The sequence below is a fragment of the Nilaparvata lugens genome, chromosome 10 (genome assembly GCF_014356525.2).
Source record: "Nilaparvata lugens isolate BPH chromosome 10, ASM1435652v1, whole genome shotgun sequence".
Taxonomy (NCBI): Eukaryota; Metazoa; Arthropoda; class Insecta; order Hemiptera; family Delphacidae; genus Nilaparvata; species Nilaparvata lugens.
This window is the reverse complement of record NC_052513.1, coordinates 33,957,999-33,983,697: the sequence shown is the minus strand read 5'-3', so window position 1 is coordinate 33,983,697 and position 25,699 is coordinate 33,957,999. Positions and strand designations below refer to the sequence as shown.

The 25,699-nt window shown below is 33.1% G+C and overlaps 1 protein-coding gene across 2 annotated transcripts; it reads right to left on the bottom strand.

The window, feature by feature from the left end:
- Positions 1-1,621: 1,621 nt before the first annotated feature.
- LOC111044029 lies at positions 1,622-25,445 on the bottom strand. Of its 2 annotated transcripts, XR_005572302.1 has the most exons (9): positions 25,166-25,445; positions 22,539-22,593; positions 17,833-18,046; positions 14,339-14,461; positions 13,478-13,533; positions 11,762-11,840; positions 10,638-10,766; positions 5,633-5,928; positions 1,622-2,935 (listed from the first exon to the last, which is right to left on the bottom strand). XR_005572302.1 is itself a non-coding variant. In XM_022329078.2 (8 exons), the coding sequence occupies exons 1-8, from the start codon at positions 25,284-25,286 to the stop codon at positions 5,722-5,724; spliced, it is 984 nt and encodes a 327-aa protein (XP_022184770.2). In that variant the 5' UTR covers positions 25,287-25,445; the 3' UTR covers positions 3,112-5,721. The 2 variants fall into 2 exon arrangements, 1 of the variants encoding a protein (XP_022184770.2); XM_022329078.2 differs by lacking the exon at positions 1,622-2,935 and having other exon boundaries at positions 3,112-5,928.
- Positions 25,446-25,699: the final 254 nt, after the last annotated feature.

Sequence of the window (25,699 nt, the reverse complement as noted above, 5' to 3'; positions counted from 1 at the left end):
TGAATAACATCTATTCTTTATGAATAACATCCCATTCAATCAATACTGACAGTTTGAAGTGGACATCTCAGACATCGACTTTCTTTTCCCTTAAAAATAAAGAAATTTGGATGAAATTCCTGTAGATAGTGCTTCAAGAACCTCCTCAGATTGGACCCTATAAATATCCTTCCATCCTAATTATAAAAGTGATGAGCTAAGAGTTGTCAACACACATATTTTCAAAACAGAATCAAAACAACAAAAATATACCGTACATATTATATAAAGTAAAAAAGCATAATGTTCTCCCATCCCATTCCAATTATTATTCAAGTCTTCATAATATCAGTCATAAGCCGTCGGTACCGGCTGCCTAAAAAGCAGTCATGTCAGAGGTCCTGAAATTGATCAGGTGCGACCTGAATATTCTGACAGACTCAGACCTGAGCCAGCCATGCCACTCGGCATTATTATTTTCATCATCTTAGTATTAAAGATAAATAAACTAATCAAATACCTCACAAAAATAGAGACGTAATCCATTCCGAGTTACGAGTTTATTCCGAATGGAGTAGACATTCGCACATCTGTACGAACATCAAAAATGTCATATATCAAAATCTGGGATAATATTAGTCTCTGAATAGAGAATAAATTTCAAAAACTTGTATTAATAATCAAAATTAAATATTGTACAGTAAAAACAATTATACAGAGTGGGTGAAAAGTCCAAGAACGGCTTAATATCTCATACACAAAGGTAATTTGACGGTGGGTGTGATTGGGGATCCTACTCAAATTGAAAAAAACTACTTTACAATGACTTTAAGAATCTGGTCCTCCATCTTGGATCTGCCATATAGAATGCAACTTCATTTTTTCAAATAGGAAGGTGATCATGTGATACATGATTTCTATACGGAATTTCAAGAAAAAATGAATGGCGAAAACCGCACATCGATATCTCAAACCGTTTCGAAGATATTCACATTATTAATCAATACCACTCATGTATTTCATTTCTGATTTGCATGGTACTGATTAATAATGTGAATATCTTCGAAACGGTTTGAGATATCGATGTGCGGTTTCCGACATTATTTTTTTTTCTTAAAATTCCCTATCGAAATCATGTATCGTATGACCACCTTCCTATTAAAAAAAATGAAGTTGCATTCAATATGGTGGATCCAAGATGGCGGACCAGATTTTTAAAGTCATTGTAAAGTAGTATTTTTCAATTTGATTAGGATCCCCAATCACACTCACCGTCAAACTACTTTTGTGTATGAGATATTAAGCCGTTCTTGGACTTTTCACCCATCCTGTATATCCATTAATAGAATACCCATTACCGCTACTGGAACTACTACGCTTTAAACATGAAAATGATCAACGAAATAAATAGGAAAATAATGACTAAAATATTGGGCTACATCCCGTTAAATCAAGAAATAATTGGAAATAAAACATGAACTGTGATCTACTAAAAAAATAACAAAAATTACCGTGCAAGTTTTCTTCAACAGTATCTTGGGAGGATCTTCAATATTTCTCGAAATTATGAATGTAGTGAAAGAAATTTTTCACTTACGCCTGGAAAATGATAAGGAATTTTAAATTATCACAAAACATTTCATAAATAACACATTTATTTGATTAAAATACGTTAACGGTGTAAACAGGATGGAATTTCAATGAAATAGCGGATGAATCAGGTACAATTCACAAGGAAGTATTAAAAAACAAGGATTATTGTGAAAATGAAATGCTTAATTTCTAATAAATCTATTATGTGGAAAAACATTATGAGGATTGGTTTATTTATCAATATTGATACGGTATAATATTTAAATTTATTCTCTATAAATTTATGAAATGGGTTTTTTAAATGGAATCTCCAACAGTTTTTAATAAGCAATATTCCATTCTATTCATTTTTCATCATGTAAAACTTGAAAAAATCAACAAGGACAGCAAAGAAAAATATCTTCAAAAGAAAAATATACCATATTATAAAGTGAAGCAAAAAGGCCAGGTCGATCGATGAAAGAAACAGTCTCAGTTGAAGAATTTGACCTTAGAAATTTTTTTAAATCTTATAAATCTGTTAAACAATTTATAACATAATTTCGAGTAACGTAAAATATTTAAAGACTAACTACAATAGAAATAACAAACAAATAACAGTGTAACATAAACATTTATGAGAATGTAGGAGTAAAAATGTCAAAGATATAAATATTTTAAATAATTAATAATTCAATAATATTCTAATAATAGAACAAAATACAAAACACATAAAAAACGATCAATTGTAAATTGGGGTAAATTTATAAAATCTGCTTATTTAATGTTTTGAGCCAACCTTTGTGACTTTCAAATGCTTGAGAAATCAGTATATTTATATTATTCTTGAAATAAAATATCACTCACTTTTACTACAGTACTTTAAAAAACAATAAATGCATTTTCAAATTTAGGTGTTCGTAAATTATTTTCAAAAATTTATTTTAACTAGAAATAGAGTAATAAAGAGAGGTAACATAGATGTGTGAGAAACTGAGGATGATACATGTTTTTATTTTAACATGAAACTACACATTCCTTAAAAGTAGGAGAACTAATTCATGATAGGAGAACATTGAATGAAAATAATGTGTTAAAATTAATAATTAGCGTAATATAATAAATGATTGATGAAATATTGGAAGAATATGGTTAGGATTAATGAACAAATAATGAAAATACTGTTCTAAGGATTAAAAAAAATATCGTTAATAAATACACTATTATCCAGCCTATGATGGATAACCTTCAACCTTCAAAACTACTGTTAGTAGTCAAATCTACTTTATTAAAAAAAAAAACACATTTATTTTTATATTTACCATAGAAACACTTCAGGGAAATTTTCTTTAGAATATCTTCACATTCAAGATTTTGAAGTCTTCTGTAAACATTGAAAAAAAAATGAAATGAAAAATAGAATTCCGGCATAATAAGGTTGAATTCATATTGAAATTACAATCTTCTGTGAACTGTGAATTCCATACAATTATTGTATATGATAAAAATATGGTTAATTCTCCATTGGAGCTAATAGAGAAAGACCATAATTCCTAAAAAGGCTAACTAAATTTCAAAAAATCTAGACTATAAATTGGAATTTAGAATTGACAATATCAGTCTTTCTTTAATCTATATTATCTCAAAAACATCTACAGTTAGTTTTAGAGAAATTTTCTCATGCAATAATATTATCTCAAAAACTTCTACAGTCAGTTTTAGAGACGTTTTCTTATTAAATAAGTCTTAAGTATCATGAGCATAGAATAATTGAATTATAAATAGAAAAATGAAAAAATTGCACGATGGAATGTACACCTAACCTGTCGATTTTTATAGAAATTAAGTGCATTAAAACTAAAATTATCTATTATCTTTAGTTTCTGGTAACAAGAGTTTTGCAAGACTATTATCTAATTGCCATGACTCCTAGCTGGAAAGAGCATTAAAATATTAGTAATAAACTCTTTCAGGGAGCTCCATAAATGTATAATAGAAACAATTCTTCAGTTTCGATAAGATCTGAAATTAGAAAGGGAATATGCAATTGAAAATCGATAGTGTTATCCGAGAACAGTTAAAATAACCCTACAATTTTTGAAAAATAGATGAATATATAAACCTTATAAATTTTAATAAATCTTTAGTTATTTGTAGTAGTGCAAATAATTTTTTGAATATTCTTATATTAAAGAATATTCTTATATTCCTCTAGACCGCTTGCAAGAGTCAGCTTCATTCATAAAGAATTTTAATAATTCTAAAGTTTTTATTTTAAGTCATAAACATCAAAATGACTAGTCGTCATCACTATTCATAAAAACATGAATAAAGTAATAGCCCTGTAATTTTCGATAGATAGATAATTTCTCTTCATAAAATTTATTAATATTTAATATTAATAGTAAATCTTAACAAAACAAAAATAAAATATTTCATAGAAAAATAAATAGAATTGAAAGTTTTATATGGAAGTTCAACTAACCCTGCAATTTTTAATAGAAAATTGAGTTAATGTAAACTACTCTAAAATAACCGTTTATAATTAATTTAGTTTCTCTGATTTAAAAAGTATTGAAAACCCTATATAAGGGCTGTTTGCACAGTGAAAACTTCAACTGAATTGAATCAGCTTGTAGCTTAAACTCAAAATGAACCACATTAAAAAACGAGACTTGATATGGATTTAATCCAGTTTAAATGAATTCAAAACATAAGTTAAATCTAGTTTGAAACAGGTTCTTTTTATTTTAAATAGAACTTTTTCATTCGTTCAGATAGAGAATCCGTTTAAACTGGCACAGTGCAAACGGCACTAATATAGAGTGTTCTATTTTAAACAGAACCCAACTCTTAGTTCGATGTGTAAATAATAATTTATTGACAAACACTTGAATTACGAAATTACAGCAGATGTTAAAAATGTTGTCCATCCATTTCAATGCACTTATCAACACGTTTCACCTTGTTCCTGACTCTTTTCAGTATTTCTCTATTTCATGAATAGCATTAGTAATGTTTGTTTTCAATTTCAGTAATGAGGATTGATCCTGAAAACAATTTCTTCCAAGTAGCCTCACAGAAAGAAGTTAAGGCTAGAGAGATCAGGGGAACGTGATGGCCACAATCCTTATATCAAAAAATTCCTGTAGCAAATTCCTGTGACAACGTTTCAACGGAAATGCTTGACTTTCAGTAGACCAACTGCTATGCACAAGGAATAAATAGCCATCCCTACTCTAGCTCCATTTATACCAACATTAGAAACAGTATTTTACCCGTTTTAAACAAATTAAATACATTTCCAAAATAAATACATTCAGTTCAAGCTAATGAGCAACGGGTTCTGTTTTAAATGAAACATCCTGTAGTATCTGAGTATAGGAAAAAATGTGGTATTTCTACATAATATTAAAAGAATAAAACGCTGATGTTGTCTAAATAAATGTCCAAAGTTAAGTGGTATTGACAACATCAACGTCTTATTCTTTCACTAATAACATAGGGAAAACAATCTTAACCTTCAGGCAGTAGCGCTGTTGTAAAAAGTACAACAGTGTCAGTTTTTTTGCACAAAACTATTGAATGGGGTAGTGTCAGTAAATGAGTCGCCTTTGCATTCCAAATCTTTCTCCCCATCACTCCACTGAGTTGCAGTATCAACCGAGCAATGGTTCAGTCTTTAGGTGCCATTTAGTCGCGACAGTGCATAAGTCGCACTGTGTATAAGATAGGGAAAGACTGTATACGGGGACTGTAAACGAACCAATAACACAAAATTGATGGCTTTGCTTGATGTACTTTATTGAGCTATGAAATGGTAATCATCCAAATGTTCATAGGCGTAAAATAATACAAGAAGATGAGTAAGTAATTACACAATTAGTTAATATGTTTTGACGGTAAACAGAGTACATAACACTTGGAAAATTGGATGTTGTAAAAATTACAACACGCGACTGCTCGTGTGATTGAGTAGGGCGCGACTACCGGAAGGTTAGTTATCTTAAAATTAATCGTATAAGTTTTCTCTGTGTAGCTAGTTTCGATAGAAATATGAGTGAATAAACACCAAGATTACCGATGAATATTATTCAGTTTCTGATTAGAAGAGTGAGTGGCGCCTTCAAGATACAGAAACTATTATAATCATTTATAGTCACTGCAATTCTAAAAGTACATCTGAGGAGGACAGACAGTGGAGTCATGTTCGCTGGTGACGATGGTAGCGGCATCTTGTAGCAAATGGTCGTACTGACCGTCGGTGGTGATGTTTTCGGCGCCGCGCAGCGCATGCGCAGTGATGAATTGACGCACACTCTCCTCATCTACCATTGACATGGTCATGGCCCAGCCCCAGGCCACCAGTGCTAGCGGCTGAAAAGAAAGATAAAACTATTGAAAAAAAGTATAATATAGTAAATCAAATAAGATAGTAGATTGAATAATGTATAATAATAATATGTAAGATAGTAGAACTATGTTTAAAATGAAAATGTCGCACCCATGTAGCCTACCCATGTCGTATCATGTAGGTACATAATGTACCTACCTATTTATTTAAACAATATATACAATGTAAACAACAAATATAATATAAACAACAGGCATTTGCCCAAAACTGTATTTTAACCTTAATCCTATTATATTAAGCAAGCAATTTCTGTAAATATTTTTATATATGGTTATTTATATTTATTTATGGTTATCTATGTCCAACGGATCTCGAAAACAGCTCTAACGATTTTCACGAAATTTGGAGCATAGTAGGTTTATGATATAAAAATTCGATTGTACTAGGTCTCATCCCTGGGAAAACTCGCTGAGCGGCATTAAAAAAATAATTCATCCTTGGAAAAACAGCTGAGACTTTCGTCGTCTGTGGATAGTAAAAAAAAGAGTCAGAGAGTGCGTCTGTGGAAAATCAAGATATCTCATCCCCGAAATTCATAAGCTGACGTATAGCCAGCTGTAAAATATACACAAGATCATTTTAAAGAATTGTGTTATGTTTATCAATAAATAAAAATAACGAGCAAAGCTCGGTGCCCGATATTTTAAAATGAACAGTCAAGGGTTATATAGAGTTCATGATTTGATTTACTCACAATTTCAAGTCCCAAAAAAAGTCTCAACTAGAATTGACATCTAAATCATTGATCGGCGATCAATGTATAAGATAGTACAGTATAGAATTGGTTGAATGAGAAGCTTTGATATATAAGTAATGCTAATGGTTTGAAGTGGATATGGATCACACAGTAATGACTAGGCCACACTCTTGCCAAGTCACTTGCCGAGTCGCTAGCCAAATGGCCAACACTATGACAAGAGTGTGGATGAGATATTTGTGGATGCTCCGCTCACCACTCGAATTCGATTGGCTGGCCTTTTGCTCGTCTCAACTTGACAAGAGTGTGGTGCCGGCGTAATAGAATACGCTCACACAATTGAATTTCGGTGATATAACTGATTCATTAAAGATTATGATTAATTCTTTACACACTGGAGGTCACGTATATGGTGGAACTCAAAAGGCCACCTCAGTTTATTTCATTCCACAATCAAAACATCAAATGAATGATTGGGAGAGAATCAACAGGATAAACCTACATGTGAGCCTAGTTTAGAGATCTACTTAGATGGTGTAAACATGGCCCTTATAAGTTATGAATGTGGCTATGTACAGTGTTAAAAGTGTGGCTATGCCGGGGACGCACGACAATGGTCGTTTTCACACTTACCGATTCCTCAAACGTATCAATGTTCTTTCTATAATATTTTAGCCCAGTCAAATAGCCTAGTTACTATAATACGCCCCAACCAAACAAAAATTAAGGTTATTGATTATATTGTTTTAATCGGTCCATTTGGGTACTAGTAAGAGTAATCTAGGGTTTCCCACCAAAATTTCAGAAGGCAGCCTGAAAACCACGAGAATTTCGCACTTTTTTTCAGTTTTTCACAATATCTCCAAAACCAATTGTTCAATCAATATTTTCGCTCTATCATTTTTTGAAGAGCATTAAATTCTCTAAAATTTTCATCCCCTAACGTTTTTCTATCTCCAAATGGAAGCGAGTTATAGCTCGTCGAAAATTGGTAATTTTTTCAACTTTGCGAAAAATCGCTAAATCCATCCCTTTTCACTTCTTATAAAGTCGTATGTGGTATTTTTTGATCGTAATAATTAGAGTATTACTAAGATGTTAATACAATCACTAATGATAGAGTTGGAACAAAAAGATATATTTTAGGGTGGTGATTTAATTTATGAGACATGATTTGGCGCCAGCTGTTGTTGGGTGAATTCAGACTGAATTCTTATTGCTTGAGGTTGAAACAGCAGAGTGCGTCCTCAACACCCCCCCACCCAAAAACGCTTGGTGTAGTGTATACCTAAGCAATAAGAATTCAGTCTGAATTCACCCAACAACAGCTGGCGCCAAATCATGTCTCATAAATTAAATCACCACCCTAAAATATATCTTTTTCGCCACACTGCACAGAAAGCAGCTGTTTTCCAGTCCCTACATAGATCTGAAAGACCTTGTTTGCAGACGACTCTCGTCTGACGTAAGAAACAGGTTTCTTTTCCGGTCTAGGCCAGAAAGTGTCCTCTTTCCAGCCGCTTGGAAGTCCGTAGTTAATAAGTCATCCGCTAGATCGAGCGAGTGTCCACTTTCTTCATCAGCTGAAGTCGCCATGATTTCAGTTCGAATTTCAAATCAAACTAATTCAGCATTTGCTTCGCAACCATTTTTATTCAATTATTTATTGTTGATTAGCGCATTCCAAATTTTCAAAAATGCCTGAAGATGACGACGCCCGTGATATTCCAAGTGAAATTTTAAAAGAATCTGAAATCCTGACTGCAAATCTTATACCACTAAAATCAAGAGATAGGTACGATAACAAGTATTCTTTATTTATTTTGTCAGCAATACCTGTAGTGTGGCGAAAAATATCGTTTGCACCATGGGCAAAAATGTTTTTCCGGCTCTCAATCTTTTCTAGTCCTCGGCCTACGGCCTCGGACTTGAAAACCGATTTCGAGCCAGAAAAATCTCATTTTCTGCTCTAGGTGCGAAATATACTATTTTGTTCCACCTCATTAGTGAGTATCATTAGAGATTGTATTAACATCTTAGTAATACTCTAATTACGATCGAAAAATACCACATACGACTTATAAGAAGTGAAAAGGAAAAAACATGGATTTAGCGATTTTTCGCAAAGTTGAAAAAAATTACCAATTTTCAACGAGCTATAACTCGCTTCCATTTGGAGATAAAAAACGTTTAGGGGATGAAAATTGTAGAGAATTTAATGCTCTTAAAAAAATGATAGAGCGAAAATATTAATTAAACAATTGGTTTTGGAGATATCACGAAAAAAACTGAGAAAAGTACGAAATCCTCGTGTTTTTCAGGCTGCCAAAAGTTATGCCTTCTGAAATTTTGGTGGGAAACCATAGATTACTCTTACTAGTACCCAAATGGACCGATTAAAACGATAAAATCAATTACCTTAATTTTCGTTTGGTTCGATGTACTATTTGATTGGGTTATGTATTATTGTAAATTTTATTGAATAAGGGTAAAAACACAAGAGGCGTTCAGACGAGTCGGCAAGCACAACAGGACAGGAAGCACTCAGATGGTCTGATTCTCAATCAGCCATCCAGTCGTGTCGTGTCATGTCGTGCCGTCGAGGAATCGGTACGTGTGAAAACGATCATTGTGGAACGCCTGCTACACGACTGTGCTCTCAACTGAGGAATACAGATTCCCACACAAGATACTAGGCTTTTCCACACTAAGGTCGTATCTGTGCGTGAATGTATTCTGTCGTCATTTATGAAAAAAGTTGTGAAAGAGTTTGTTAGAATGATTAACAGAGAATAACAAGAAATAACTGACTCACCCTTATCGGTGATAGGAGATTATACGGTGTGATAACATGCCTGTACAGACACGACTTGACAATATCTTTTAGTTCCCTCACAAGCAACGGATGGGCACAAGGATGGTACAGCATTACAATGGCTCCATGCTGTAAAATAAACGAGAATACAGGTTGATAATTATTCAGTATAATTGTATACAGTATAGGATTGTATTATATACATGAAAATACAAAAATTGTCGACTGAAGCTGCAGTGTATTGCAAGAATAAATCATTCATAATCAGGTCAAAATAAATCATACAAACAAATAAGTAATGCATTTAATACGATTCATAGATGTAGAGTAAAGTAGCATAATGTTGAATAAATTTGATATTAATTAGAATTACAGTATGAGGAGATACTCATGATGCCGAGTGCGTATAAATGACGACGAGCGCGAGTGTGTGGATGACTACTATGCCACCGCTCGCTTCCACTCGGCTCGGCTTGACTTCTCTCAGAGTTTGTCGGAACGAGACGAGCAAAAGTGAGTGGCTCCCTACCACTGATCTCAATGGGCGCTCGTCTTCTGGTCAAATTGGCGACAATGCAGTGTGAATGGCAAATCAAGCGCAAACCGCTCTTGTTAGTCATTGTGACTCGACAAAAGTGTGGCCTAAGCTTCAAATATTGAGATAAGAAAATAACACAGAAATGATTTCCAGTTATTCTTTTTTAATTAGAAGTTAATTTTTCTTGTATAATCTAATCGCCGAATTTTTAACACGACTGCAGAATAAAATATTAATTAGATATCTGTTACCGCTAACAAGTTATCAGAACTTGAAGATAATAGTAAGTCACACAAAAAAACAGGATGTAGAAATTTGAAAACATAACTTATTCAAATAAAGTTTGAAATCTATTATATGGACTGGGAAGTCATATTACAGCACAATATGGTAGAAAAAGAAATAAGTAGCGATGGGGATGAATATTGTTTGTAGCATGAAACAAGAACATACCTCTAAATTGTGCAACCACCTTTGTCGTGGAAGAAATTATATTCGCCATATCTTGCCCAGACTCAGGTCGTATCTGTGCGTAAATGTATTCTGTCGTCATTTATGAAACAAGTTGTGAAAGAGTTTGTTAGAATGATTAACAGAGAATAACAAGAAATAACTGACTCACCCTTATCGGTGATAGGAGATTGTACGGTGTGATAACATGCCTGTACAGACACGACTTGACAATATCTTTTAGTTCCCTCACAAGCAACGGATGGGCACAAGGATGGTACAGCATTACAATGGCTCCATGCTGTAAAATAAACGAGAATACAGGTTGATAATTATTCAGTATGATTGTATTTAATTTCTTTATCTGTCTTCATTCTACTTGAACTGTTGATATAAATATCTTGTAAGAAATTAATATTATCTTTCAATTTTACAACAGTACTCAACAGTACTGAGGATGTGGCTCAGTGCCACGAAACGCGTCCGTCAAAGAAGAAAATCATGAGTACTGTTGTAAAAGTGGAAGATTAATATTAATTATTTACAAAATATAGGAAATTATTCCTATTACAAGAATAATAGGATTATTTACAGGATATATGAAAACAAGAAATTCAAAACTCTCGACTGAAATTAAAGTATTGCTAGAATAAAACACCACATTTCGTACAGAATAAATAGTGAATTACAGAAATACATGTCGTAAATACATTCAATAATGAATAGGGTTGAGTAATATAAAACGTTGAATTAATTGAACATTAATTAGAATTACTTTATACGAAGATACCCATGGAAAATTGTGATTATCATTAACAAATCACAAAAAAAGATTTTATTAGTAGTTTTCAATAATGATCTGATCGCAGAATTTTGACATTATGCTCCAGTATCTAACTAGATATATGTTTACCAGATTAATTGGATTATATGTTACGATATCAAGATAGCAAGCCAAGAAATATAATTGGAAGTCACAAAAAATACGAATGCATAACTTTGAAAACGTGAATTATTCAGATACAGCTTGAAATCTATTACATGTATTGTGAAGTCACATTACAACAAAATATTTATTTATTCATTCATCTATTTATATGCTAATACAATCCAGGTAAAAACAACAGGCATTTGCCCAAAACTGCTTCACACCTTAATTTGGAATACACAGTCTAAAGGTTATGTTACTTACGTAACTTAAATGATAACTTAATTCGCAAAAAATTAACTATATTGTCTCAAAAAACTGAGTACGATTGGGAAATGAATGATTTGTAGTACAAAAGAGGAACGTACCTCTAAGTTGTGCAGCCACCTTTGACGTGGAAGAAATTTATATTCACCATATCTTGCCCAGACAGGTCTGTGCGTACCACTGAAACAAAGAGAAAAATTATTGTACAGTTTCTTGAAGTTAGCTCATGTTACTCAGTATATTAGTTTTTTGAATGATTGTTGGATGGATACAACTTTATATAGATAGATATAGTTTTGATAGAAAAGCTCCAGATTGTCGATTTTTGATCAAGCCCTATTCCAAAGGCTGAAAACATGGAGCGGCGAAGATTCATTTTTAAGATTAAGAGTATTGGTGGAGCGGCGAAAGTTTGGGAGTGTTGGATAGAATGCATGTATTTAAATGGGTCAAAAAATGCCACTCCACTATGCTTAGACCAGTTATAGAATAGACACGGCCTATTGTATATTCATACTGAAAGTCGATGAAGCCAACATCTACTGCCAAATCCAACCATCTTGACGTCACAACAGTGACGTCACGCATCGTATAGAAATTATAGAAAACTTTTTGAGTTTGTTGTGTTTAACTTACATTGTTGTTAAACATAGCTTGTTTTTCATAGCAGATTGTTATTTATTTATGTAATTATTATTTATGAAAATGGTAATCTCCTGCGCAGCATATAATTGCACTGATTTTTTTAGGAAAAATAGTGTAATATCTTTTCATGCGTAAGTTGAAATTTATACACATAAATATTGTAAGTTGTAACTGTAATATTATCCTTGGTTATTATGTAAGTGAACTCATTGCAGCATGACAATAAATTAGTTTTGTAGGCTACCGTACCTTATTATTTTCAAAACACATTATAACTTTGAAGCCGATATCACATAACACATCATAACTTAACAGTTATCGTTTTTGCCCGTAGCTATAAATAATCTAAAAACACCATGAATCTGAAATAGACACAATCTGAAAGTTTTCCATACGATGCGTGACGTCACTGTTGTGACGTCAAGATGGGTGGATTTGGCAGTAGATGTTGGCTTCAGAGGCTAGACTTCCCAGCGTGTCTATTCTATAACTGGTCCAAGCCACTATGTGTGTCAGCATTTAAATACAAGCATTACATTCAACATTCTCAATCTTGAAGCTACCTTCGCCGCTCCACCATGTTTCTACCCAAAAGTAAGCATACCCCTAACACAAGAAAGGAACTCAACGTTTTATTCGTCAGCATGAAGCTAGTTTCGAGTACTTGAAGCCCATTAAATTGCGTCGAGTCTCATCCAATACTCTTCAAATATGATTTGTGATCTTTTACAATTTGAGATATCTCATAAATCAGAACAATATTCAAATCAAATCAATATTCAAGTATCATCCAATGTTCATCAAGACTTGAGTCAACTTTCGAAATTCGAGATATCAAAATCCAAAAAATAAGAAATAGAAATCCAGTGGAAAAATGTTTGGAGTAATGAACATTGTTTTAATGGCCAGTAAGGCGATTTGTTGAAAACTGAAGTTATTTGAAGAATTCACATTATATTATATTAGATTGACTTTATAAGAAGTTTGATACCGAGCATTCAACTTTAACCCTAGTATTAGAAGACAACTTTTTGGAGTTTGTCAAATTAATTGACAATATCAATTAACAAAAATACGTTTAAGAGAGCAACAACGACAATAAATATTGACAACAAAAATTATTACAGTTTCAACTTTAATTCACAGCAATATAAGAGAGTGGAATTACTCACAATGTCGGTAGATTGGAGGTGTAGTGTATGGGCTTGTTCATACATTCATGCATAGCCTGAAATTAAGAAAAACCAAATTTATGTATGTAGTAAATACAGTTTTACACATAGTTTTAATAAATATTCATAATACAATATGTAACTATTTAGTTTTGATGCAACTATGCTGCTCAAAAAATAATTATCATAAAAAACAACAGAGAATAATAAAAAAATAATATTGATTCTAGGAGACAAGATAAAATGACAAGTTGAGACTGATGTGGAGAGGCTTGGGGCTCCAGAGAGAGATGCTCAGGTTCGCACCACCTGGAGGCTTTTTAGTGCGGGCAAAGTCGACTACTAGATGACCCTGGAAGTAAATAAGAGCTAAGCCACACAAGGCGTTTTTCAGATGAGTAGGTAGGGCAGGAGTCCTCCGACTAACTGATTGGGTTGGCGTTCGGGAATCAGCTGATTGGAAAACTGGCTGATCAGCCAATCAGAGTTTCCTACCCTGCCGACTCGTCTGAAAAAAGCTTCGTGTGGCTTGGCCCTAAGTGAATAACATTGACTCTCATTGCAGAATACTTGAATTTTGTCGATATTTATTAAAAGAGCAGTATTCCATGTCAATAAAAGTCAGGTTTGTTCTATAACTGTAATACATTTATTACGTACAACCTTGATGGAACTGTGATCATTATTTTCATCTCATCTGTATCAATTTATTCATATTATTCAACAAGAGAACATCTCCAAAAAAGAGGAATTATATAAGAACAGGAAAAATCTGAAAAAAAAATAGAATTAATGACAATAACTGATTAGAAATAAAATGGTTAAACAAATAAAAGAATGGTTTGAAACCCCTTTACTTACATGGTATTGAGTGGGGATATAATCACGCATTATAAAAGCTGCAGTTTCAGGATCAGGAGGGAAAATGTCCAAGAAGCAGGTGTAGTTCTCAACGGAGCCAGACCAGTCCAAAGTTAGATTTGTCTAGAACAGAAAGTATTTTAAAGTATTGATTTTTACAGAAGTTGATTCAAATTCAATTTCTGACCATTCTAATTTAAAATAAGAGTAATTGACATGCAATTCCAGCGCCTATAGTGAAATTCACGTTAAAAAGTGAGTAGAAGACATCATTCAGTTTTACATTAATACTTATAGTTTATTCATGTACAGTGCTATTTTGTTTCGTACCACTATGGGTCTTGTTAGACTCAGTGGAAATTATCATATTATAAATAAATAAATAAATAGATAAATAAATAAATAAATAAATAAATAGATAAATAAATAAATAAATAAATAAATAAATAAATAATAAATAAATAAATAAATAATAAATAATAAATAAATAATAAATAAATAAATAATAAATAAATAAATAAATTAATAAATAAATAAATAAATTAATAAATAAATAAATATTATATCATAAATAAATTCCTATATTCCTATAATTTCCACTGAGTTTATAACGTGACTCTCACTATAAAAGTTTTTATTTTCACAGAGAATTAAATATAAAGTCCCTCCAATTATAACTTCATAGACAGAGCAGTCTGTGCGCGAAAATGAGTGAGTTTAAGCACCTGATTGAACGAGAAAGATGATGAGTAACAAATTAAATGAAAAATGAATTTATTTCGGTACAACATCATGGAATTTAAGTAACAAGTAATCAATGTTCTAGGATAAAAATTGCATACAAAAAGATACCTGATTCATATTTCGGTGACAGCTATCAAGAACTAGGAGCTATTAACATGAATAAATTAGAAGTGAATGTCATTGGAACGTGGTTGGCCACGTTTAGTCACATCCTTGTCTGGTCACCATCAGTCACAGCCGTATCTAATCGTTCAAATTTTAGACGTTCAGGTTATTAGATAAGGTTCGGCTGGAAGTGGGTATATTAAAAGGGCGATGCTAGAGATAAATTGAGCTTAAAAACCACTCATCTTATTGCTCAGACTACATAAGCGCTATGATTATTATTACTACTAGTAGTTCTGTGAACAGTAGACCTCACGCAGTAATCTCAGCCACAAGTACCTGATGGAAACTATAGACCTTATGGAAATACAGCAATAGACTGGCTTCTCCACACATCTGTGTAATCACTTGTCATCTGATTTATGATGAACTAGTAGTTCTGTGAACAGTAGACCTCACGCAGTATTCTCATCCACAAGTACCTGATTGAAACTATAGACCTTATATATGGAAATACAGCAATAGACTGGCTTCTCCACACATCTGTGTAATCACTTGTCAGCTGATTTATGATGAATAATTCTATAGTCCGATTTTTACTTTCCTTGCCCTATTACCGTAGGTAAGGAAAGTATGCTTTCCGAAAAAAATTAAGGTACCCCAATTTCTAAATGTCTATACGTTTCAAGGTCCCCTGAGTTCAAAAAAGTGGTTTTTGGGTATTGGTGTGTGTGTGTGTGTGTGTGTGTGTGTGTGTGTGTGTGTGTGCGCGCATGTGCGTGTGCGTGTGTGCGTATTAGAATGGAGAAAATGTTGTCAAAATCAGGGTTTTTCGCGATTTTCTCGAAAACGGCTCCAACGATTTTGATCAAATTTATACCTAAAATAGTCATTGATAAGCTCTATCAACAGTCACAAGTCTCATATCTGTAATTATAATTCAGGAGCTCCACTCCATCCATGCAAAGTTTGATTTTAGATTTCCAATTATCAGGCTTCAGATACAATTTAAACAGAAAATTTTGAGTGGAAAAGATTGACCATGAGAATCTCTACAATAATTGATGTTTAGTAACATTTTCACCTAAAATTGAAAATAAGCTCGAAATTCGAGAAAATGTGATTATCGAATTGCAAACTGTTGGCAACTGTTGATTCTATTGAATGATTCACTATGAAGAGATAGCAGACCTCGTATATCTCCAGCGTTATTGTCCTGTCTCCAGCTGGCTCAGATCTTAGTTTATGAGTAGACTTGAGATGCGCGGGAACACTATCGTCAGTTGATCAATTTTCATAACGGCAAGGAAAGTTGTGTGAGTGCACCACACCAGATTTTTACTCTAATATTGGCGTATGAAGGAGGCTCCTTTCTCCTTTTATATTATCCTTGAAATGCAAAATTTCAAAAAACCTTTTTTTACGTCGACGCGCAATTTAAAAAGGAACATACCTGTCAAATTTCATGAAAATCTATTACCGCGTTTCGCCGTAAATGCGCAACATATAAACATTTAAACATTAAAACATTAAGAGAAATGCCAAACCGTCGACTTGAATCTTAGACCTCACTTCGCTCGGTCAATAAAAAACAAATTGTGTCTTCAATACTAAGTAGCCGGGGATCGATGTTTATTATTATTATTATTATTATTATACTTTGTCGTCGTTGTTTACACATTTTTATATAGATCATGTGGCGCAAGATATTGTACTATACGTGACTTGACCGTGAATGTTTATTACGGGACTCGCATGATATTCCAATCTCAGCCAGCCTCAACTGTAAACACGCTTATCCCGTCAACTCATTAGTACAAAATATAACCACAGAGAAAAGACAGCATGAAAAGATATCCCGTGGTATAGGGCGTTTATGTTCCAATTCAAAGTGTTAACTGAAGCCGATAGTCCTAGTAGATTATTTTTCGTGAAGCTATACTTACTTTCCATGTTCATGATCACCAATATGCTATTATTCTATATATTTCCCTCCCAAAATTCAGTCAACCGAAGGGCTATGTCATTGCATTTGAGGAGGTCGTCATGAGATCAGTTCGTGAAGCTATGACGCTGTTAGCCTCTCATACTCGTTATTCTAATTGCATTCTATATTTATTCTCATCGATTAATTATTTATACTTTGTGAAATTCGTTGAATAACTAGCATTATCGTCATTTAATGTAAATTAGTGTATAAGCCAGTAAATATTGTAACATACATAAATAAAGAAATCTAATCTAATACTGTGCCGTTCTTACACACTCTCCCAGCCAAAACAGAGATAATAGACAATAGTAGACAGTAATCGGCTTGAGTTGAAAAAATCTGCTAGAAATTTTCTGCTTTCCTTACTTTTATACCCTCTACCTGCCTATTACATGGGAAACCATAGTTGGCTAGGTATTTTTCCTCCTTTCTTTCTTTTCAGCACACCCTACCATGAAGCCTGTTTTTGTATTTTATTCGAAATTTATTTTCGACTGTGATTTTTTTTTTGTGTTTTGATTTCTTTAATTGTCTTGATTGGAATATAAATTGATTGATTGATTGATTTACCATGGGATATCTACTTATGCCATATTTTCTCTATAATATTACTCATACTACTGAGTAGACAAAGTGATGGATAGTGTATTGATACCTTGCCGTCGTCGCAGGCAGCATCGACTTGGCTCATTGTATCCAGATGGCTACGGCTGGTACTTGCACTTGTAGTGGCAGAGGTGCGGCTGGCGGTGCCTTGTGCCGCAGGCGACGCCGCAGCCGCAGGCGCCTCAGGAAACCATCGGCCGCGCCACGGAACAGACGGCACACCACCACCACGGCCAACGCCCACGCTGCCACCCACACTATCACTGCAAACACACCACAAACATCATCACAATTAGTTGCAAAAAATTGCTGGTAACTTATTTAATGATTATTAAATTATGACAAACATTTTTTTTTTAAATTTTATCAAATTATGTCAGACGAAATTTCAAACAAACGCATGTAAGTGGCAGATGGAGACAAATTGTTTGTCTTTGGTCATCTTTCAAGACAATTTATTTATTCATCACATTGTGTACGAATACTTGAAGAAAGGCACAACAGGCTCATGCCCAAAACTGTCCCATTTCCAATTCATACTATACTGTCCAAATCAAAATGTTGTTTATGTCACTTTCACTTTTCAAAATACAATTTACACTCTTCAATACTCAGATAAACGAGCAAATTTTAAATCAAATAGATACTATTTGGCTGGCAAATCTGAGGTTATGGTTTCACCAGTCATCTGCAGAGCTGTTCCGTAGCGCCGTCGACAAAATCAGGATAGCCATTATGATCGCCAACATCCGAAACGGAGCAGGCACGTGAAGAAGAAGATACTATTAGAGTCTAGAATCAAAAAATCTAGAGCAGTAACTTAATAATTACCGTATTCAACAAGTCTCAATTTTGAATGAAACTAGACATTTTTCATCTTGATTTTTTTCAATTTTTCAAATTGGTGTGGATCATGTCCAATCAAATTGACCACAAAACTATCCTCTTAAGTCATCTTTCAATACAACTGGTGCTTCAAATTACAGATCAAACTACAAATTTGTTTTTGCTTTTGCACAACTTTCAAACCAATTGGTGCATATCATGACAGAATTTCAATTCAATTTACCACAAAACGTTTCACTTTTTCAAATTTAAATACATATTTGCTTGTCTTTCAAGAAGGCCTCTTCACCCTTCATTCCTTTATTTTTATACCAGCCTATTACATGGGAAACCATAGTTGGCTAGGTATTTTTCCTCCTTTCTTTCTTTTCAACACACCCCACCATGAAGTGGTGTACTTTAGAATTTTATTAGACATTTATTTTCGATTGTGATTTCTCTATGTATATTGCTTTGAATTGAATAAAAACATTGATTGATTATCATTGTTTTTGGACATTTTTGAAGACAATTTGTACAGATCATGCTGAAATTTCAATCAAATTTACAAGGGGGTTGTCTCTTGTCATCTTTCAATACAATTAGTGATCCAAATTACAGATATTAGTTTTAAGTCATCTTCCAAGTCAATTGGTGCGTATCATGCCAAACTTCCAATCAAATTTTCCACAAGACAATTGTCAGCTTTCATTTTTCTATACAATTGGTGATCCAAATTACAGATATTTGTCTTTCTTTTTGGTCATTTTTAAATACGTAAAATTGGTACAATTGGTGCGGATCATGCCAAAATTTCAATCAAATTTACCACAAGAGAATTGTGCCAAAAATTTTACCAAATTTACCACGAAATGATTCTCTTTAGTCATATTTCAATACAACTGGTGATTCAAATTACAGATGTTTGTTTCCAATCATTTTCCAAGTCAATTGGTGCGTATCATGCCAAACTTCCAATCAAATTTACCACAAGATAATTGTCAGCTTTCATCTTACAATAAATTATTGGTGCTGATCATTCCAAAATTTCAATCAACTGGTCAAATTTCAATCACTGTCATCTTCCAATACAACTGGTGATCCAAATTACAAATTTGTTTTTTGCTTTTGTTCATCTTTCAAACCAATTGGTGCAGATCATGCCAAAATTCCAAATTCACCACGAAACGATCGTTTTCAATCATCTCTCAATACAACTGGTGTTCCAAATTACAGATATTTGTCATCTTTCAAGATCATGCCAGAATCTCAATCAAATTTACCACGAACGTTTCACTTTTGTCACCTTCCAATACAACTGATGATCCAAATCACAGATACTTGTCTTTGTTTTCGGTAATCTTTCAAGACAATTATTGGTGCGGATCATGCCCTTACCAGGAAACGATTGTTTTTTGTCATTTCCAATACAACTGGTGATTCAAATTACAAATCTTTGGTGTTGTTGTCTTTGTTTTTGTACATCTTTCAAGACAATTGGTGCAGATCATGCCAAATTTCAATACAATTTATCACAAAACGATTTACTTTTGTCTTATTTAAATACAACTGGTGATCCATATTATAGATATTTGTATTTGTTTTTGGACATTTTCCAAGACTATTGGTGCGGATCATGCCTCCCTCCAATCAAATTTACGACGAAACGATCGTTTTCTGTCATCTCTCAATACAATTGGTGCATTCCATGCTAGAATCTCCATCACATTTACCAGGGGAACGAGACCAGACACAGCTTTTGACCCGAGCTGCGGAGCAGGGATGACTTTGAATCGGTGGGCAGAATGCGGAATCGGAATCGCTCCAGCAGGAAGAGGGAGGGCCGACTGGGTACCCAGAACACCAGAGGCAGACAGCAGAGTTCCCGCAGTAGGGAGCGGCATGCCTCCGTCAAGCAGGGCAAGAGATGTTCGCCCGCAAAATAGTCAACAAGCGATTTTATCTCGCTACCTAGAGAACTGAAAAGTATTGGCTGGCATGATAATAACTACTATTGTGATTGCTTATTATAGAATGCTTCTTTCAAACTCTATAGTGAGGCCAACGTTAAAATAGCAGTATTCGATGCAACATTGTTGTTGCTATCCTTGTCTACCATTTTCCAAGAAAATAGCGCTATTCTTTTCTATGGTAAGGTCCACGTTATAATGGCAGTGTAGGAAGATAGGAGAAAAGGGTTGCCAGATCTCAGCCTTGCCACCCAAACAGCTGATACTGGTTTATCTGATGAATTTAACTGTTCATTATTGTTGAAAACAGTTAATCATATTTATTTGTCAAGAAAATATATGTTTTAAAGATGTAATAATAAATTTTCATGATTGAGATTAAATATTTTGTCAATTAGTTGAATTTCTACATTGTTGATAAACGATGTGGCAACATCGCAATGCGTGAAAGAGATAGCGCCATCTGCTTTGTTGAACGATAGACAAGGATAGCAACACCATTGCAAATCACACACTGCCATTATAACGTGGACCTCACTATAGCTCTGAACCGTTCGCAGATCTTTTTTCAACAATGTAGAAATATAAATACAAATTTCTCTATAGTGAGAACCACGTCAAAATGGCAGTATTTGATTAACATTTGTATTACTACCCTTGTCTATCGGTTTCCAAACAAATATTACTATTCTCTTCTGCAACGTTGCCAGATCGTTCTCTAACAATGTAGAAATATAATCAATTAACAAAATATTCAATCTTAGGCTAATTATGAAAATATATTCTTAAAAGTAAACATTGAAAATTATATTTTTCTAACGAGGAGTTCTGCTCCAACATGTTCAGGCCTACTGGCAGGATTCGAACCCACGAACGCCTGGTTGGGTGCTAGCAGACTGAAGGTTGTAACGCTCCAGTCTACTAGATCAACCTTGCAGGCATAAAACACCTGTTTTACGTTATGTGTAAGGCCTACATTAAATCAGAGGATACAAGGATATATCTTAAAAACTATCTACGTAAAGATAGTACCTACGATTATAATGATTTATAATAGTCAAGACTTAATAAAACTAAGGAAGTTATGTTGAAAGTTATGAGCTGTGTAGGTAAGTGGAGGTTGAATTAAAATAATACATGACATCACTTAAAGGAGGAAGGAAGTTCATCTTCCGTACAGAAATCAACAAGAAGTTATTATTGCTTATAGAAAAATATAATTTCTGAGGTAGCAAACCATTCACATTTAGCAGGTAGGATACGCACAGCACAGTAAATTGAAACAAAATTATTAAATTGATAAAAGCAATAAAAATATAAAATTGATTCTGAAATTCTTGTTTTTGATATATTTTTTGAAAAATTTACTCAACTGTGGTAATTATCTAAAACTGCTCTGTACATAGTAGATTATTACAATAGAATTTTTGTAAGAAATAAGTTACTGCAATTAGAAGGATATTGCATAAAAACACGGAGAAGAATAATCCGTATTACAAAAGTTATGTAATAAGGTAGAGTGGAAATATTATAGTGCTGCAGATGTGTAATTAGTGTAGACAACAAGTGGCAGTTGAATTCCAAATTTTTGGTGATTAGATTCAAAGTATGTCATCGCTATGGAAGCATGACTGCTTTACTTTCTACATGAGTTGGGAAGAATTTATTACGTTCAAAACGTTAGCACGAGACCGCCAATTCCAGAAAGATTTTAAAGTCATTTAGAAGCAATATTGGAATAGCACTATAAAACTGTTTCAATATATATTTATATGATTATTAAATATAGGTTATTTATAAACAAGACCATTATAAAATTCACTTTGAACCATTAGAATTGCTTAAATGGGGAGCAATTACGTTTTTGTTTAGTATGCTGAAGGTTCAAGTAAATCTCGCCAAAGAATAAAAGCTATAGTTAATTTTGATAATATACAATTTGATATTTTACTGTACTTACTATATTCGTCTTTTTATGGGGTGGAGTTTGGAGTGATCTGTATCCTCTATAGAACCTGAAATAAATAGAACAGATTGATTAAACAGAACTCTTCTAACAGAATTTGTTTTGATTCGATCAACAATTCGGAATTATTCATTAGGTTTTAATCAGAGAAAACTAATACGATTTTTTATTCTATATAAACACTTATAAAAATACTTAAATAGATAGGCTACTTATACGATTATTTAGATTGCTTTATACTATTGTTCAATGTATTGAACAATTCATCTGAATGAATAACTTACACTAACACTTTTGCATTTTAAAACCTATGAAAATGAAATTAAAAAAAATCTGGTGTGGTGCACTCACACAACTTTCCTTGCCGTTATGAAAATTGATCAACTGACGCTAGTGTTCACGCGCATCTCAAGTCTACTACGGTACCTATTCTAAGATCTGAGCCAGCTGGTGACAGGGCAATAGCACTGCTGACACACGAAGTCTGTTATCTCTTCATAGTGAATGATTTAATAGAATCAACAGTTACAAACAGTTTGCAATTGAATAATCGTATTTTCTCGAATTTCGAGCTTATTTTCAATTTAAGGTGAAAATGTTACAAAACATTAATTGTAGAGATTTTTATGCTCAATCTTTTCCACTTGATTTTTTTTTGTTTAAATTGTATCTGAAGCCTGATGATTGGGAATCTAAAATCAAACTTTGCATAGATGGGGCGGTTCTCCTGAAATTTTTACAGATATGGGACTTGTGGCAGTTGATAGAGCTTATCAATGACTTTTTTAGGTATGAATTTGATCAATATCGTTGGAGCTGTTTTCGAGAAAATCGCGAAAACCCTGTTTTTGACAACATTTTTGCCATCTTGAATTGCATTTGATCGAAATTGTTCGTGTCGGATCCTTATAGTGTAATGACCTTAAGTTCCTAATTTCAAGTAATTCCGTTAATTGAGACATCGTGTAAACAGACGCACATACACTAATACACACACACATACAGACCAATATTCAAAAACCACTTTTTTGGGAACCTTGAAACGTATAGAAATTTAGAAATTGGGGAACCTTTAATTTTTTTCGGAAAGCAATACTTTCCTTACCTATGGTAATAGGGCAAGGAAAGTAAAAAGTAAAAAACGTCTTTAAATTCTATTTTGCATTTTCCACTAATGCGCATCTACGAATCCTTGATAGACATTGAATTTCAGCTAGGTGTTTCCATTTACACAGGCTTATGAAATGATCATGATTTCTCTCCATAGTAGCTATAGGTCCAAATTCCAAATAAACGTTTTTGGATTTTTTCTTCTTCAATTCTTTTAGTGAAGATGAAGCAGAATATGGTCGTTAGAGAATTTCTCTACTTTCGATCAATTTGGTGATTGACAATTATGAACGAGAATAGTAGAATCCTTTGTTTTTGATATTTGGTATTGGGAAAACTCTTTCTGTCATTCAATTTAGTTTTTTAGAACATTTTTTCGAATTATTTCTTAGTTGAAGGCTAAGGGGTGGTTCGCCAAATAAGGGTGGATTTTTCAATTTGTTGTTCATGGAAAATTTTTGTTTTCCGGAAGGAAATGGTATGTTAAGTGTTGATGGGGTCTATAGTGAGGTCCACGTTATAATGGCAGTGTTTGATTAGCAATGGTGTTGCTATCGTTGTTTATGAAGCGGATAGGGCTATCTCTTTCTTGCTTTGCTCTGTTGCCAGATCGTCTTTTAACAATGTAGAATTAATAATTAATTAACAAAATATTTCATTTTAATTATGTAAATTCATTATGAAATTATTGAAAAATATAATTTCTTGCTTAATAAAATACAATTGATTATCTTAAGCGAGAATGGACAGTTTATATTACATAAATAAACCTGTATCAGCTACCGTCTATAGAAGGCATTGAAAAGACTGAGGATAGGCAACGTTGTTCTCCTATTTTTCTTCACTGCCATTATAACTTGGACCTTACTATTAGATTACGATTTTCTAATTTTTACATTTCTGGAATGGCTGTGGGTAAAGATTGTTTAAGAGTAAACATCTTGAACTTTTTATCAATCTTTAGGTTGTAGTTTTGGAATATACTATTATTTCAATTCTAACATCAGACAGAAGTTTGATCACCCTATACATTAGCCTATATCCCATAGAGCTTAAGTCAATTATGGATAAACCTAAAAACATCAATTCAACAATAAAATTGAGCTGATAAATGAAAAAATTACACAGATAGCAGCCAATATCAAAAGCTAATGATGAGATCATAACAATACAATGTATGTTTTATGTTTATTATCTAATAAAAAAGGTTCAAGAGATTCATCATATTAAGAAAACTGAAATAAAGTCAAAATTGATGAACATAAGTAGTATTCAAGAGCAATGAGAAATAGCATTTAATTTATGATAGGACCAGAATTAATACAATTTGAAAACAATAAGATTTTCTTTAAAACCTTTTGCGTGAGCAGGAAAAAAAGCTGTTCACTTGTACGCTTTATTTACTTCACAATAATTTTACAAGAGGTAAAAGATAATCCATACTTGAATATTTATAAATATATATATATATATATATATATATATATATATATATATATCAATTAACTTACTTGTTAAACGTTCTAAACTATTCCCATTATCCTTCCAATGTTTGAAATTTTGAAGACTATTGCTGTCAGCTCCGAGAATAAGAACTGACACAACTGCAAGGGATACTTTAATCAGAGCCATTCGGACACATGTATGAATATTTTTTGCTTGGTTTTCCTAAAGAGCTGTTTAAAAGAGCGGAATAGTTATCCAAAATATAAAAATGTTGAAGTATCGGCTATACCATACGCGAAGACACGAATAAATACAAACACGACGACCGACGACGAAAAATATCCTGTCACAAAAACAGATGATTTCAGTTGCAGAAATTCAGTATGGCCAACAGAACTGTGAAAACTGGAAACAGAAAATATTTCAAAACCGAACGAGCAAACGAGATCATTATTAAAGAATGAAATGGATCAAATATGTTTGAGGAAACGCAATAAATCTAATTACATCATAATAATGATTTGAATGTTCTCATTCCATTGAAATATTAGAATACATTGATGATAATTCTATTGTCAAATTGATTGAGATATCGAAAC